This window comes from Melospiza georgiana, chromosome 26 (assembly GCF_028018845.1).
Source record: "Melospiza georgiana isolate bMelGeo1 chromosome 26, bMelGeo1.pri, whole genome shotgun sequence".
Lineage (NCBI taxonomy): Eukaryota > Metazoa > Chordata > Aves > Passeriformes > Passerellidae > Melospiza > Melospiza georgiana.
In genome coordinates, this window is record NC_080455.1 from 7,488,539 (window position 1) to 7,504,647 (window position 16,109).

Here is a 16,109-nt window from a genome sequence, read left to right on the forward strand (position 1 = left end):
CCCGCACTCCAAATCCCCCTGCTCCACCCCAAACATCCTGTGAACGCCCCCGAACGGCTTCCTGCACCCCAAATATCCCCGTGCACCACCCTCTGTACCCCAAGTGCTCGTTTTTTCCCCTAAATATCCATGTGCACCCTCAAAACTGCCTCCCGCACCCCAAATGTCCACGTGCACCCCCAAACATCCGCCTGCGCCTCAAATATCGATGTCCGCACCCCATATACCCACCTGCACCCCAAAAACAGCATCCCCCCACTTCTCACAGCACCCCAAATCTCTCCCAGCACCCCCAAAAGCGTTTTGGGGTCCCCGTCCCTTTGCAGGGGGTGCTCTGTGGGGTGAGGGTGGCACCGGCCTGGCACCGGGGTGAGTGGGGGATTTGGGAGGGGGGTTTGGGGTTTTTGGGAGGTTTATGAGGGGGGGTTGGGAGGGGGGCTGAGCACCCCAAAAGGCCCCGCTGTGCCCCCCAGGCGGAGCGGCTGAACGGTTAAAGGAAGAGGAAATCCCGGCAGGAACACGGCTGGGGCCGGAGGCGCTGCCCGAGCTACCGGAGGTGCCGCGGGACGGGAGGGGACCGGGCGAGAACGGTCCGGGGGGAACCGGGACGGAACGGGGGGAACTGGGACAGAATGGGAACCGGGAGAGAACGGGAGGAACCGGGGGGGACCGGGAGAGAATGGGGGGAACCGGGACGGAATGGGGGGAACTGGGATGGAACTGGGACAGAACGGGGATGTGAGGGGAACCGGGAGAGAACGGGAACCTGGGGGGAATGGGGATAGAACAGGAAACCGGGAGACAGCGGGAACCGGGGGAGAACGGGAACTTTGGGGGACTGGGAGAGAACGGGAACCCCGGGATAGAGCGGGGCCTGTTGAGACCCTGCGGGGAAACTGGGATTTACTGGGAGCCTGGGTGTGGAGCCAGGACATCCTGGAGCCCCTGTGTGGAACCAGGACGTGTTGGGACCCTCCGAGTGGAACTGGGACGTGCTGGGAGCCACGGGCAGGACAATCCCGGACCGCGGGCATGGAGGAGGTGAGGGGCACTGTCCGTGCTGGGCACAGCGCGGGGTTGACCTCAAACGGGGCTGACCCCACCCGCTCCCGGGGCTCCCTGTGCCGCGCTCCGCGGTGGAATTCCCGCTCTGGGCACCGGGACGGGGCCGGTGGCCCAGCGGGCCGGGCTGGTGGCCGCAGCTCATCCCTGTGCCAGGAGAGCCCGGTAGGTGCCACCCGCCCTGCCCCCGGCGCTGAACGGGGCACGGGCACCCCCACGGGCACCCCGGCCCGGCCCTCGCGCCAGGAAGAGGAGGAGGAGGATGAGGAGGACGTGGCCGGGGACATCGAGGACATCCCGCTGCTGGCAGGGGCGGCCCCGCGACAGCAGCGGCGACAGCAGCGCCCCGCCAGGTACCGTCACCTGGAGAGCCACCCGCGGGGACACCGGGAGCGCGGGGACACCGGGAACGCGGGGACACCGGGAGCGCGGGGACACCGGGACTGAGGAGACATTGAGACTAAGGAGACACCGGGACTGAGGGGACACCGGGAGCGAGGGGACACCGGGACATCACCGTGCCCTTCCTCGCCCCGCAGGGAGGATGAGGACGGCTGGGAGGCCACCGCCACTGTCCCCACTGTCGCCGCTGCCAGCCCGGACGGTGAGCGCCGCCCCCCATGCCACCACAGGTGCCATCGCCGCTCTGTCCCTGCCCTGACGGCGACCGTGTCGCTGTCGCTGTCCCCAGCGCGCAGCCCGGATCTCTTCGAGCGCCTGCAGCACGCCGTGAGCTCCCTGGAGCGCGCCGCCTTCTGCCGCCGCCGGCAGCCCCCGGCGTGGCCGCCGCCCGCCCCGGCCTGGCACCGGGCGCTCCAGGTGAGCCTCGCCACGCCCGCGGTGCCCTCGGCGGCACGGCGGGTACGGACTGACCGGCCTGGCACGGGCAGAGCCTGCAGGAGCTGAGCCGGACACCGGGCTGGGCCCGCCGCTGCTGGCCGGAGGCGGCGGCGGGACCGGGGCTACCGGCGGAGGTGGCGGCGGCGGCGGCGAGGAACGCGAGCCTGCGGACAGCCCTGGGCCAGCGGGACGAGGAGCTGGGCCAGGCCACGGCCGCCCTGCGGGCGCTGCGGGGCGAGCGGGAGCGCCTGCAGGGCAAGGTGGGTGCGGGACAGCGGGTGCCACCCTCGCGGTGTCCCCGGGTGCCACCGTCGGGGTGTCACCGCAGCGGTGGCGGTGCTGAGCCCCGTGTCCGGCTCAGGTGCGAGACCTGCGGGAGGCTCTGGCCAGGCTGGAGGAGCCGGGAGGGTCTGGCAGTGACACCCCTGGCGTCGGTGACATCCCCGGGACCGGTGACACCCCCGGGACAGGCGACGCCTCTGGGACTGGCGACGCCCCCAGAGTCGGTGACACTCCCGGGGTCGATGACACCCCCGGGCCCAGCAGCCCCCCGGGGCACCGGGTGAGTGCGGGGCTGGGGCACGGGGGAGTCCTGCCCTGGCACGGGGCTCTGGCGTCCCCTCCGCACAATGTCACCCGGGGTGGTGGCGGTGCTCGGTTCCACGGGGTGCCGTCCCCTGGGATGACCCCCCCCCGGGCCGCTCCCCTCCATGTTGCCTCCTCCCCTGCAGCCCCACGCCCCGCTGTCCCCCCAGCCCTCGGCGGGGCCGGGCCGGGAGCAGGAGGAGCGGCTGCCGCAGCTGCAGGGGTGAGTACCCCCCGAACCCCGAGTCCTCCCCAAATCCCGAGCCCAGAGTCCCCCGACCCCCCCTGGGGTCACTGAGGCACTGTCCCGGTGCCCGCGGGCCCGCAGGATGCTGGCGCGGCTGCAGGAGGTGAACCGGGAGCTGCTGGCGGCGCTGGGCGAGTGCAAGGGCGAGGCGGAGCGGCTGAGCATGGAGCTGGGGCGGCGGGAGGCGCGCTGCAGCGGGCTGCGGCTGGCACTGAGCTGCAGGTGGGACAGGGGACACGGGATGGGGACACAGGATGGGGACACGGGACAGGGGACAGGGATGGGGACAGCTCCACTGAGCTGCAGCGGGCTGCGGCTGGCACTGAGCTGCAGGTGGGACAGGGGACATGGGATGGGGACACAGGATGGGGACAGTTCCCTGAGACCCTCGGGATGGGGACCTGAATAGGGATAGGGGTGGGATGGGATGGGATTGATGGGATTGACTGCATGGGAACAGGGATCAAGATCGGGACTAGGATCAGAATCAGGATGAGGACTTGGGTGGGGATGAGGACAAGGATGAGGAATGGGAACAGGGACAGGGCTGGGGACGGGGATGGGGACAGGGCTGAGGACAGTCCTCCTGAGCCCCTTGTCCCCCAGCGAGCGCTGTGGGGGCGCCTACGTCGCCCTCCTGGACCTGTTGCGGGCAAAGGTGGCACCGGAGGGTGGCACCCGTGGGGGTGAGTGACAGCAGGGGGACGCAGGGGGCTGGGGGAAACTGAGGGGTTATGAGGGGGGACGCTGGTGTGATGGGGAGAATACTGGGAAGATTCTGGGAAGTTATCTGGGAGGATACTGGGGGGATACTGGGAATACTGGGAGGATACTGGGGAGCAATCAGGGAGGATGCCAATGGGATGTGTAAGGCCCACGTGTGGCAGTGGGGGATGCACGAGGGATACTGGGAGGTACTGGAAGGACTTCGGGGGGATGCAGGGAGCTTGTGGGGCATCCCAATGCCCCCCACACCACCTTGCTGGCACCCCTGGGCAGCGGCACTGCCCGCAACGTGCCCAGGAACCGCGGCGGAACCGAGCCCGGGCCACGAACCGGGACCTGGCCCCGCCACACCAGAACAGAGCCTGGACTGCGCACCCGGACCTGGCCTCGCCACACCGGAGCCCTCGGGGCCAGCGGAGCCAGACAGCCGTGAGCACCCCGCGGACAGCCCCGGGGCTCACAGGTACCGGGGGCGCGGGGGTCCCGGCGCTGAGCCTCCCCCGGGTGCCCCGTGCCCACCGCCGCCGTGCCCGCCCCGCAGGCCCCAGGGGATGGAGGAGGGAGCGCTGCGGGAGCTCATCCGGCGGCTCCGCGCCGAGCAGGCGGCGGTGGAGGGGTCCCTGCTGGACGCCGCCGAGCCCTCGGAGCCTCCCCCGGAGCGCGACCCCCGGGGCCGGGCGGAGCGGGCGCTGCGGGAAGCGCGGGCGCTGCTGCCCGGCTGGAGGCGGCCGGAGAAGGAGGAGCTGCTGCAGGAGCTGGCAGTGCTCAAGGTGGGGTTGGGATCCTTCCCTGGATCCCTTCATGGATCCCTCCCTGGCTTCTCTCCCCGGTGCCCCCTGTCTCCCCGGCCGTGCCTCAGTTTCCCCGCGGTGCCAGGAGGCGCTGGCGGAGCTGCGGACGCGGCTGCAGCTGGCTCAGAAGGAGAAGCGAGCCCTGGAGCTGCTGCTGGCCGCGCACGGGCCCCGCGAGGCCGCGCTGCGCCTCCTGCTGCGGGAACGGGAGCGGCACCGGGAGCGGCACCGGGAATGGGACCGGGAGCGGGACGGGCGGGACGGAGCCTCCGGCAGCAGCTCCGGCAGCAGCTCCGGCAGCAGCTCCGAGGAGGTAGGGATGGATCCCGTGGGGCCGTTCCCGGGATTTGGGGGATGCCGAGGGATGGGAGACAGCCGGAAATCTCTGCAGGAGGCGCGGATGGGGCGGGGGGCAACGATGGCCCCGGGAAACCCCCCGGACCCCGAGAGAACGAGGGAGGAACTGCTCCGGATCCGGGCCAGGTGAGGGATGGGAGCTGTGGGGGATTGGGAATTGTGTGGGGTCAGGAGCTGTGTGGGATCGAGAAATGTGTGGGGCTGGGAATTCTGTGGGGACAGGGAATGGTGTGGGGCTGGAATTGTGTGGGGTTGGGAATGGTGCTGGGCGGGCTGGTGGGGCGGGCTCGGGGTGGCCCTGGTGACACTGCCCCGTGTCCCCAGGACGGAGCAGCTGCGTGGCCGTGCCCGGGAGCTGGCGCTGGCCCTGGAGCGGGGCAGCACTGCCAGCCGTGCCCAGCAGGGACACAGTGCCACCGTCACCCTGGAGCTCCTCCAGGCGCACAGGTCAGCACGGGCCGGGGTCCCTTGGGTGTCCCTGGGTCCTCCGGGTGTCCTGGGTCCCCTCGGTTCCCTCAGTCTCCCTGACTCCCTGGAAGCCCTGACTCCCCTCATCCCCCTGACTTCCTAAACCCCTGGCTCCCCCGATTCCCTAAATCCCTAAACCCCAAAATTCACGGCTCCCCCTCATGCTCCCAGGTCTTCCAACTCCCTGACTCCCTAAATCCCCAGATCACGGGCTCCCCTGGATCTCCCAGCTCCCCTGACTCCTAAAATCCCTAAATCCCAAAAATCCCCGTCTCCCCCGATTCCCTGACTTCCTAAATCCCAAAACCTCCGGCTCCCCTGGATCCCCCTGCTCCCCCCAACTCCCTGAATCCCTAAATCCCAAAATCGCCCGACGCCCCAAACCCCCTGAGCTCCTCCCATTCCCCGGCTCCCTAAATCCCCAAACCCCCCAAACCCCCTGCTCCCCTTGGGTGCCCCCAATCCCCTGATGCCCCCGGTGCCCGCAGCTCGCTGGCCCTGGCGTACCGCGGGGCGCGGCGCAAGCAGGCGGAGCAGCTGCGGCGGCTGCAGGCGCGGGCGGCGGCGCTGCAGGGCCAGCACGGCCGCAGGGAGCGAGCCCTGGCCCGGACACTGCGGGAGCTGCAGCGAGGAGGCGAGACCTGCATCTAGGGAGCCCCGGAAATCCCTGGGGAAACTCGGAAATTCATGGGGAGCCCCGGAAATCCCGGGGGAAATTCGGAAATCTATGGGGAAACTCGGAAACTATGGGGTCTGTGTCCAGTGTCTGTCCAGTGTCCGTGTCCGTGTCTGGGGGCCCGGCTGACCCCGGGGTCAGAGGTCAGGGCTTGGCTCCTTTTGAGATTCAAATTCGCTTTGTGCGGGGTCAGGGCCCTGTGACAGGCAGGGCCACCTCGGGGCTGGGGACAGCAGGGGACACGGCAGGTGGCACCGGACACGGCAGGTGGCACCAGGATATGGCAGGTGGCACCTGGCGTTGGCACGTCCCCCTGCCACGCCCCCCTGAGCCCGTGGCCACCGTTAGTCCCTGGTTGGTGCCTCAGTTTCCCCCTGGAAAGGTGGAGAAGTCAGGTCAGCCCTGGGGATTGTCCGGAGGTGTCACCGTCACCGCTCCTTGGGGTGACACCGGGCACATGGCGGGGGAAGGGGCAATGTGGGGACAGCGAGGCTTGAACGCCCAGAGTGGCTGAAAATCAGGGATTTGACCCCAAAATGCTCCATTTCACCCATGGGACATCGGGGGGGACGGATGGACAGAGGGATGGGGTGGAACCAGTCCAATCCTGATCCAATCCCAGTCCAATCCTGATCCGATCCCAGTTCAATCCCAGCCCAATCCCGATCCAATCCCAAATCCACACTGGGGATCCCCAGGTGATTTCCCCCACTGAAAAAAAATCCAGGATGATTTTTAGGATCTCTCCATCAAGGCCAGGTTTGTCCATTAGGAAGGAGCTGGGATGATTTTTGGGATCTTTTCCTGCTTTTCCACCATCCCCAACCCCATCCTTCACACCCCACCAGAACCCCAAACCATCCCGAAGCCTCTGGAGCTGCCGCTGACCCCAAAAAGCAGCCCGGAAAAACCTCGGAGCCTTCCTGGGGCCCTTTTGTGGGGCGGGAGCAGCAGAGCAGAGCGAGGAGGAGGAGGAGGAGGGGTAGGAATGGGAATTATTCGGGAATTTGGGAATTCAGGAACTGGAATTCCTCTGGAGATCAAACATCAAAACAAACCCAGATCGGATTTACACCTTTGTTCCTGGATTGTTATTTTGGGGTATTTTGGGGGGTTTGGGTTGGTTTTTTTTCCAGAGAACCCAAGGCCACAAATCCCAGCCTGGCACAGGGGAAGGGTGGGGGTGACCCCACTGGGCCCGGATTGGGATCCCCCAAAACCCAGCCCCATTCCCAGCTGGGGTTCCCAGGGCTTGTCCCATGATCAGGGGAATTGGGATCCCCTAAATCCAGGGAACTGGGGCACCCCACTCTTGGGGACATTGGGGGGACAGGGGGACTCTGTGGATTGAGATCCCTCAAAAGCCAGCCCCATTCCCAGCTGGATTTTCCAGGGATTGTCCCATGATTTGGGGAACTGGGATCCTTTCAGAGCACCCTAAATCCAGGGAATTATGGCACCCCACTCTTGGGGACATTGTGGGGACAAGGGATTGGTGTGGATCTCCCAAAGCTGACCCCATTCCCAGCTGGATTTTCCAGGGGTTATACCATGATTTGTTTGGCTTTAGGATCAAACCTCTAAATCCAGGAAATTTGGGGTTTAATTCCATTTGTAGCCATCTCTGCTGCACCCCAATTCCAGGCTTAGCTTTGCTTTTCCCTAAATCCCGACCCAGAACCCGGATCAGGAACTCCAAGGTCGATCCCAGCCTGGCACCTTGGGGACACTGTGGCGTTTTTGGGGTCACTTCGGGGACTTTGCCCCGTAAGTGCCCGGGGCAGGGTGGGGTGCCGGGGTCAGGCACCTTTTCCCGCTGGGATTATCCCGATTATCCCGGGTTAATGATTCCCAGGAATCCCAGCACCCACCGGGAGACAGGTCCGACTGGATTGACCGCATTGCAGCCGCATTTATGGGGCCGCAGGACCTTTGGGGCCACGGGGACTTTATGGGGCTGCAGGGAACTTTGGGGCCATGGGGAGTTTATAGAGGTTTTTGGGGTCTCAGAACTTTATGGGGCCGCAGGGGCCTTTTGGGGCCTTGGGGGTTTATGGGGCCATAGGATTTTGTCCTGGTGCAATGTGGGGCTCCCAGCACAACACCAGGCTCCCAGCTTGATGCTGGGATTCCAGCTACATCCTGTAATCCCAGTTCCAGTGCCAGGCTCCCAGTTTGACCCAGAATCCCAGTGATGCCATTTTGATCCCAGATTCTCAGTTCCGTGCTGGGATCCCGGTGCCACGTGGGGCTCCTGCCAGGCCCTCGCCTGGATCCCGGGATCTGTTTGATTTGGGATACCAGTGCCAGGCTCCCAGTCTGATCCCAGTTCCCCAGTCCCATCCCTTTTTCTCAGTTTGATCCTGGTTTCCCAGTCTGATCCCGGTTTCCTGGCCCCATCCCGGTTTCCCAGTCTGATCCCGGTTTCCTGGCCCCATCCCGGTTTCCCAGTTTGATCCCGGTTTCCCATTCCCATCCCGGTTTCCCAGCGCTCCCGGTGCCGGCCGAGCCCCGGGCGTGCCCGAACGGCCGCGGGGGCCCGGGAGGGGCCCCGGCCGCCGCCTCCGGCGCCGTACCGCGCTCTCCATCCCCGCTCCCCTCGCTCCCGCCGGCCCCGCGGGCCGTTCCCGACCCGCGGGGCGCGGGGGGCGGGGAGCGGCCCCGGTGCGGCGGTGGCGGCAGCGGCGGGGCCGGGACCGGGGCAGGACCCGGGAGCGGAAGGGGAGGAGGCCGGGGAGGAGCATCCAGGGCGGCCACCGCGGCAGCGGCTGAACTTTGCTCTTTCACGGGAGGCGGGGAGAGCCCCGGGGCTCGGCGGAGCCGGTCCCGCCGCACCCGCACCCGCAGCCGCACCGGCACCGGGCTGCGAGCGGCGGCGGGGCCCGGAGAGCGGCGAGGGCGAACCGGGGCAGCGCCGCCTCCTTCCTCCTCCTCCTCCTCCTCTTCTCCTCCTCCTCCTTCCAGCCGGTGCCGCGGAGCGCAGGAGCCACCGGGGGCGGGAGCGGCCCCGCATGCGGCCGGTGCCCGCGGGGGGATGCGCCGCGCCCCGGCCCCGCCGCCGCCGCCGCCGCCGCAAACTTTCCGCGGGGCCGTGAACCGGCAGGAGGAGGAGGAGGAGGAGGAGAGCGACAAATCCCTGAGGGGGCGACCCCAAAAAAATCCCTAAAAAACTACCCCAAAAAGCGGAGCTTTTCCCGGCCGGCGGTTCCTCGGTAAAACTTACCGAACTCGGCGCGGGGAAGCACCGGGAGGGGAAGAACCGGGAGGGGAAGCACCGGGAGCAGAACCAGCACCGGGAGGGGAAGAACCGGGAGAAGAACCGTGAGGAAAAGAACCAGAGAGCAGAACCGTGAGAAGAACCGTGAGGAGAAGAACGGGGGGAAGAACCAGGAGCAGAAGCAGCACCGGGAGCAGAAGCACCGGGAGCAGAAGCAGCACCGGGCGGACAAGAACCGGGAGGAGAAAAAGCACCGGGAGGAGCAGCAGCACCGGCAGGCTCCGCTCGATGCGGCGCTGAGCCCCCGCGGCCCCGCGGAGCCATGGCCATGGTGGCCGGCGCTTGGGGCGAACCGAACGGTGGCGGAGCCGGTGGCACCGGGGGCGGCGGCGGCGGCGGAGCGGAGGAGGCGGCGTCCCCCGGCGGCGGCGGCAGCGACGCGGAGCACGGCGAGGAGGAGCGGCCCGGGGCCGGCGCGGACTGCGTGGTGTGCGGGGACAAATCCAGCGGGAAGCACTACGGCGTTTTCACCTGCGAGGGCTGCAAGAGCTTCTTCAAGCGCAGCATCCGCAGGAACCTCAGCTACACCTGCAGGTGACAGCGGGGGGACAGCGGGGGATCCCGGTTGGGGATGAGTTGGGGTCTCGGTGTGGTGGTGCTGGGGGTGTCCCAGTACAAACCAGTGGCTCTCAGTACAGCACGAGAGTCTCCCAGTACAAACCAGTGGCTCCCAGTGCAAATGAGGGGTCCCCAGTGCAGCTCGAAACGGCGCTCCCAGTTCAGCCCAGGGGCTCCCAGTTCAGCTGAGGTTTCCCCCCAATCCATCTCAGTATCCCCCAGCCCCGGCTGTCCCCATTCCCGGCATTCCAGGTCCATCTCCCGGCATTCCCAGTCCATCTCGGTCCATTCCCGGTCCATTCCGGTCCATCCCAGTGTTCCCGGCGCTCCCGGCGTTCCCGCGGTGCCCGTGAATCACCCCGGGCATGGCCGGGATCCAACGGGAACCGCGGGAATGCCGGGAGCACCGGGAACACCGGGATGGACCGGGAACACCGGCATCCAGCAGGGGCAGGATCCTCTGGAATACCGGGGACAGCAGTCCACCGGGATACCGGGAGCAGGGAGCCCCTGGAATTTCGGGATAATGGGAGCAGGGAGTCCCTGGAATTCCAGGATAATGGGAGCGGGGATCCTCTGGAATTCCAGGATAGTGGGAGCAGGAATCCCCTGGAATTCCAGGATCCGGGATCCCTGAGGAATCCAGGATGGGATCCCCAGGAAGTTCGGAGCTGCCAGAACCTCCAGGAATTCCCAGAGTTTGGAACGAGGGAGTTCCCAGGCTGCTCCCAGAGGGCAGAATTCCCAAATTTCTGAGGGTCCTCATTCCCTCATCCCGGCTCAGGGAGGGCTCTGGAATTTTTGGGAGGAGGGAAAAGGATTGGAAATCATCCAGGAGCCATTTGATCCAATCTTGGCAGGAGTCGGCTCCCGATCCTAAAAAATCCCGGATTTTGGGGAAAGTTCCCCTGAAATTATCCCAGATTTTTTTATTTTTTTTTCCAGTTGATAAAACTACCAGGATAATTCCTAGAAGTTTTGGGAAAAGCTCCCAGAAATATCCCGGATTTTTCCCAATGAGCAAAATCATCTGGATGATCCCACCACAGCCTTGAAATTTCGGGAAAAGCTCCCCAAAACTCATCCCAGATTTCTCCCAATCCCAAGAGGAATTCCATCAACCCCTCCCCAGCTCCAGGAGTGGCACGGACCAGAATTCCCAGCTGGAAAACCTTCCCAAAAAATCCTCCTGGATTTTTCCCAGTGGATAAAACCACCTGGGTAATTCTTTGGAATTTTGGGAAAAGCTCCCAAAATCATCCTGGATTTTTTTCCCAATGGATAAAAACACCTGATTAATTCCTTGGAATTTCGGGAAAAGCTCCGTAAATTCCTCCCGGATTTTTCCCAAGAGCCGAACCTTCCCCCAGCATCGGGAAAACCTTTCCCAAAAATCCCCCCTGGAGTTTTCCAGTGGGATAGGAGGCAGTGAGCTGGGAAATTTGGGAAGCTCCGAAAGGCCCGGGCTGTGCTAATGACTTAATTAGGGCGGGTAATTAGCGGGAGCGATAATTAAAGGCATTTTGAATATGCAAATGAGCTTGGGGCCGCTTTGGATTCCCAGAACAAAAGCGGGATCCTGGAGCTTTGTTCCTCTGGAAAAGCCAAAAATTCCCAAGTCACTTCCTGACTTTTGAAAAAAAAAAAAAAAAAAGGGAAATTTTTCCTTTTTGGATTCTGGCCTGTGCCGCCCCTGGAGCTGGGGAGGGATTGAGGGAATTCCTGCTGGGATTGGGAGAAATCTGAGATGAGTTTTGAGGAGCTTTTCTCAAAATTCCAAGGAATTACCCAGGTGGTTTTATCCACTGGGAAAAAATCCGGTACAATTTTTGGGAGCTTTTCCCAAAATTCCAAGGAATTGTCCTTGTGACTTTATCCACTGGAAAAATTCTGGGATAATTTTGGGAGCTTTTCCCAAAATTCCAAGGTTGTGGTGGGATCATCCAGGTGATTTTGCCCATTGGGAAAAATCTGGGATATTTCTGGGAGCTTTTCGCAAAATTCCACAGGCACAGTGGGTATTATCCAGGTGGTTTTATCCACTGGAGAAAAGAAATCCAGGATAATTTTGGGATCTTTTCCCAAAATTCCAAGGAATTATCCACTGGGGAAAAAATAATCCAGGATAATTTTGGAATCTTTTCCTGCTGCTCCCAGACCTTGGCGGCTCCCCTGGATGTTTTCATCACTGGAAAAAAATATTCTGGGATAATTCCCGTTTTTTCCCCAGTTCTTTGAGCCTTTCCCGGTCGTTTTCTGGGAATTCAGGCCTGGATGAAGACGTCAGGGCTGCTCCTGATCCTGCTTTTCATCGGGATCACGTTCCCGGCCGCGCCGGGGATGTTGAGGATGAATTAATTCTGTGTTGGGATTCTGGAAGGTTCTGTGGTGGGATTCCCGCGGCTCCAACCCCAGAATTCATCCCAAATTCTCTTTTCCCGCCCTGATTCCTACTGGGAAGGGATTTCCTGCTCTGGGATCAGCCTGGGAATGGGATCTGGGGGGGTTGGATGGGAGATTCCATGTGGGAATGGGAGACAGGAGCCCTTTTCCAGGGATTTTGGGAATTTTGGGATGAATCCATGGGCCAGGAGCCCTTTTCCAGGGATTTTGGGAATTTGAGGAATTTTGGGATGAATCCATCCTTTTGCAGGCTCTGAGGAATTTGGGGGGAATTCTCTCCCTTTATCCCAGAATCCTGTGGGATTTGGGGTCAACACTGCCTGAGGGATTTCAGGCCCAACCCCACAGGAAATTCCTGGAATTCCGTGGAATTCCTGGAGCTGCATCCATGGGCTCACCAACAATTAAATCCTAAAAACGTTTCCAGATGTGGCAGGGATCAGGATGAAAATCTAGTGGGATTTTTTGGGATCAGGATGAAAATACAATGGAATTTTTTGGTATCATCATGAAAAAAAACCCATCAGCAATGACCATTTCAACAAAATCCCATAAAAACTGGGGAATGGGCTCTGGGATTCCTGGGATGGATTTGGGTGGGCTGAAATTCCTGCTAATTCCGGCTGATCCCGATAATTCCCGCAGGTCCAACCGGGATTGCCAGATTGACCAACACCACCGGAACCAGTGCCAGTACTGCCGCCTCAAGAAGTGCTTCCGAGTGGGCATGAGGAAGGAAGGTAGGGAAAAAATTCCCAAGGAATCCAGGAATTCTGGGAATCCAAGGTTTTTGGGGAAAAAACCCTAATTCTTTCCTCTTTTTTGTGGATTTTTTTGGGGATTTTTGGGGGATCCTTGTGAGGTCAGGATGAAAATCCAGTGGGATTTTTTAGGATCAGGATGAAAATCCAGAAGGTTTCTTTGGTATTGGGATGAAGATCCAGTAGGACCTGATTGGGGTCAGGATGACGATCCAGTAGGATCCGTGTGGGATCAGGATAAAAATCTGGTGGGATTTCTTTGGGATCGGGATGAAAACCCTGTAGGATCCATGCAGGATCAGGATGAAGATCCAGTAGGATCTGTGTGGGATCAGGATGAAAATCTGATGAGATTTTTTGGGGTCAGGATGAAAATCTGGTGGGATCTTTTGGGTTTACCATGCAAACCCAGTAGGATCCATGTGGGATCAGGATGAAGATCCATATGGGGTTGGGATAAGAATGTGGTGGGATTTTTTGGATTGGGATGAAAATCTAATGGGACTTTTTGTGCTCACCATGAAAACCCCAACCTTCCTCCCCCTCCAGCCGTGCAGCGGGGCCGAATTCCCCCCAGCCACTCCAGCAGCAGCCCCAATCCCCTCCCAGCTGGCGACTTCTTCAACGGGCAGCCGGTGTCGGAGCTGATCTCGCAGCTGCTGCGCGCCGAACCCTACCCGGCGGCACGCTACGGCTCGCAGTACGCGCAGCAGCAGCAGCCGCCGGGCAGCGTCATGGGCATCGACAACATCTGCGAGCTGGCCGCCCGCCTGCTCTTCAGCACGGTGGAGTGGGCGCGGAACATCCCCTTCTTCCCCGAGCTGCCCGTGTCTGACCAGGTGGCCCTGCTGCGGCTGAGCTGGAGCGAGCTGTTCGTGCTGAACGCGGCGCAGTCGGCGCTGCCGCTGCACATGGCGCCGCTGCTGGCGGCCGCCGGCTTCCACGCCTCGCCCATGTCGGCAGAGAGGGTGGTGGCCTTCATGGATCAGATCCGGGTCTTCCAGGAGCAGGTGGAGAAGCTCAACCGGCTGCAGGTGGACTCGGCCGAGTACAGCTGCCTCAAGGCCATTGCCCTCTTCACACCCGGTGAGGGGCTGGGGGCGGGTGGGAGGGACTGGGGTTTTCCTGAGGGTTTTTGGGGTTGGGGATGGGTAGGGAGAGGTTGTTCTGAGGGTTTTTCTGAGGGTTTGGGGGTTCTGGGAGTGAGTAAGGAGAGGTTTTCCTGTGTTTATCCAAGAGCTGGTGGTTGGGTCCATCTGAAGTTGGGAATGAACAGGGAAAGGTTTTTGCGGGTTTTTCTGAGGGTTTGGGGACTTGAGATATTGAAAGATTCCTGATGGATTTGGGGATATTCCCTATAAATTTCAGGATATTTCTTTAAATTTTGGGATATTCCAAATGGATTTTGAGATATTGGATTTTGGGATATTCCCAATAGATTTTGAGATATTCCCAATGGATTTTGGGAGATTGGATCTGAGGATATTCCCAATGGATTTGGGAATACTGCCTTTTGGGATATTCCCTTGGGGATATTCCCAATGGATTTGAGGTTATTCCGAATGGATTTAGAGATATCCCCAGTGGGTTTTGTGATATTGGATTTTCGGCTGTTTCCAATGGATTTGGGGTTATTCCCAATGGATTCAGGGATATTCCCAATGGATTTTGGGGATATTGAATTTGGGGACATTCCCAACAGATCCCATGCCACCCCACACACATCGAAACCCTCTCTGTTCCCTGGCAGATGCCTGCGGGCTGTCGGACCCGGCGCACGTGGAGACGCTGCAGGAGAAGGCGCAGGTGGCGCTGACCGAGTACGAGCGCTCACAGTTCCCGTCGCAGCCGCAGCGCTTCGGGCGGCTCCTGCTGCGGCTGCCCGCGCTGCGCGCCGTGCCCGCCGCCCTCATCTCACAGCTCTTCTTCATGCGCCTGGTGGGCAAGACACCCATCGAGACCCTGATCCGCGACATGCTGCTGTCCGGCAGCACCTTCAACTGGCCCTACGGCGCCGGGCAGTAGGGACGGATGGACGCACGGACGGACAGCAGGATGGATGGACGGACGCACGGACAGATGGGCAGTGGGACAGATGGATGTACTGCGGGACGGATGGACAGCGGGACAAGCCAGACAGCAGGACAGATGGATAGTGGGATGGGCCGGAGAACAAGATGGGCCGGACAATGGGATGGGCCTGAAAATGGGATGGGCCAGATAATGGGACAGGGCGGACAGTAGGACGGGCCAGACAATGGGACAGGCTGGAAAATGGGATGGGCCACACAATGGGACAGGCCAGACAGCAGGATGGACGGACAGCAGGACGGGCCAGAGAGCAGAACACATGGACAGGGGGATGGGCCAGAGAACGAGACAGGCGGGACAATGGGATGGGCCAGACAATGGGATGGGCTGGACAGCGGGATGGACGGACAACAGGACAGGCTGTACAATGGGACAGACTGGACAACGGGATGGGCCAGATAGTAGGGACAGGCTGGACAGTGGGATGGGCTGGACAATGGGCCAGACAGACAGCAGGATGGGCCAGACAGCAGAATGGGCCAGAGAACAGAACGGACACTCCCCAGGAAGGGGATTGGGATTCTCCGCAATGCCAGCAGCTCCTGGCCCTGCTGGAACGGGGGTGCACCCTTGTGGGTTGTGCCTGCAGAGTTGTGGGGTTGGCACCAAAGGTTTTGGGGCCTGGCATTGTCACAGGAATTTTTGGGGTTCTACTATTGTCCCAAAAAGTTTTGGGATATTGAGGTTGTCCCCAGAAGAGATCCCAGTGTTGTCCCAAAAAGTTTTGGGGTCGTGGAGTTTTCACCAAAGGTTTTGGGGTCCTGGTGTTGTCCAAAAACTTTTGAGGTCCTGGCATTGTCCTCAAAAGTTTTGGGGTCCTGATGTTGTCACCAAAAGTTTTGGGGACCTGAGGTTGTCCCCATAAGTTTTGGGGTCCTGGTGTTGTCTCCAAAAGAGCTCCCAGTGTTGTCCCAAATAGCTCTGGGGCCCTGCCCTTGTCCCCAGGCTGTCCCCAAAGATGGAAGGGACACACAAGGGACACAGACCCCCCCCCCCCGGGACTGTCTCCCCCCAGCTGGCACCAGGATGAGCCAAGATTTGGGACTTCAGGATTTGGGATTTTGGGATTCTGGGACCATACCCGGCCGATGGAATCCTCGCTCCGCCATATAAACTCATTAATTAATGCCAATTAAAGATGTTTCCTACAACTCCGGTGGTCTGGAATGAGCCAAGATTTGGGATTTTGGGATTTCGGGATTTCAGGATTTCGGGATTTCAGGATTTTGGGATTTCAGGATTTTGGGATTCCAGGACTATTCACTGA

The 16,109-nt window shown here is 61.5% G+C and overlaps 2 protein-coding genes across 2 annotated transcripts; both read left to right on the forward strand.

Moving 5' to 3' along the window:
• The first annotated feature begins 1,324 nt into the window (after positions 1-1,324).
• USHBP1 (USH1 protein network component harmonin binding protein 1) lies at positions 1,325-8,918 on the forward strand. Its single transcript, XM_058040785.1, has 16 exons — positions 1,325-1,415; positions 1,754-1,923; positions 2,007-2,162; positions 2,264-2,464; positions 2,634-2,710; positions 2,816-2,956; positions 3,341-3,420; positions 3,464-3,923; positions 4,002-4,230; positions 4,337-4,564; positions 4,643-4,734; positions 4,933-5,090; positions 5,565-5,710; positions 6,135-6,147; positions 8,242-8,416; positions 8,717-8,918. The coding sequence occupies exons 1-16, from the start codon at positions 1,325-1,327 to the stop codon at positions 8,916-8,918; spliced, it is 2,619 nt and encodes an 872-aa protein (XP_057896768.1).
• NR2F6 (nuclear receptor subfamily 2 group F member 6) lies at positions 8,594-14,996 on the forward strand. The gene is made up of 4 exons (XM_058040802.1): positions 8,594-9,563; positions 12,636-12,730; positions 13,301-13,837; positions 14,502-14,996. Exons 1-4 carry the CDS (start codon positions 9,292-9,294, stop codon positions 14,774-14,776), a joined length of 1,179 nt encoding a protein of 392 aa, XP_057896785.1. The 5' UTR covers positions 8,594-9,291; the 3' UTR covers positions 14,777-14,996.
• Positions 14,997-16,109: the final 1,113 nt, after the last annotated feature.

Coding starts and splice junctions, on each gene's coding strand:
- USHBP1 (XM_058040785.1), top strand. CDS start 1,325: ATGAGGAGGACGTGGCCGGGGACATCGAGGACATCCCGCTGCTGGCAG. Junction 2,163..2,263: donor GGGAGCGCCTGCAGGGCAAG/GTGGGTGCGGGA, acceptor TGTCCGGCTCAG/GTGCGAGACCTGCGGGAGGC. Junction 3,924..4,001: donor GACAGCCCCGGGGCTCACAG/GTACCGGGGGCG, acceptor CCCGCCCCGCAG/GCCCCAGGGGATGGAGGAGG.
- NR2F6 (XM_058040802.1), top strand. CDS start 9,292: ATGGCCATGGTGGCCGGCGCTTGGGGCGAACCGAACGGTGGCGGAGCC. Junction 12,731..13,300: donor AGTGGGCATGAGGAAGGAAG/GTAGGGAAAAAA, acceptor CTCCCCCTCCAG/CCGTGCAGCGGGGCCGAATT. Junction 13,838..14,501: donor CATTGCCCTCTTCACACCCG/GTGAGGGGCTGG, acceptor GTTCCCTGGCAG/ATGCCTGCGGGCTGTCGGAC.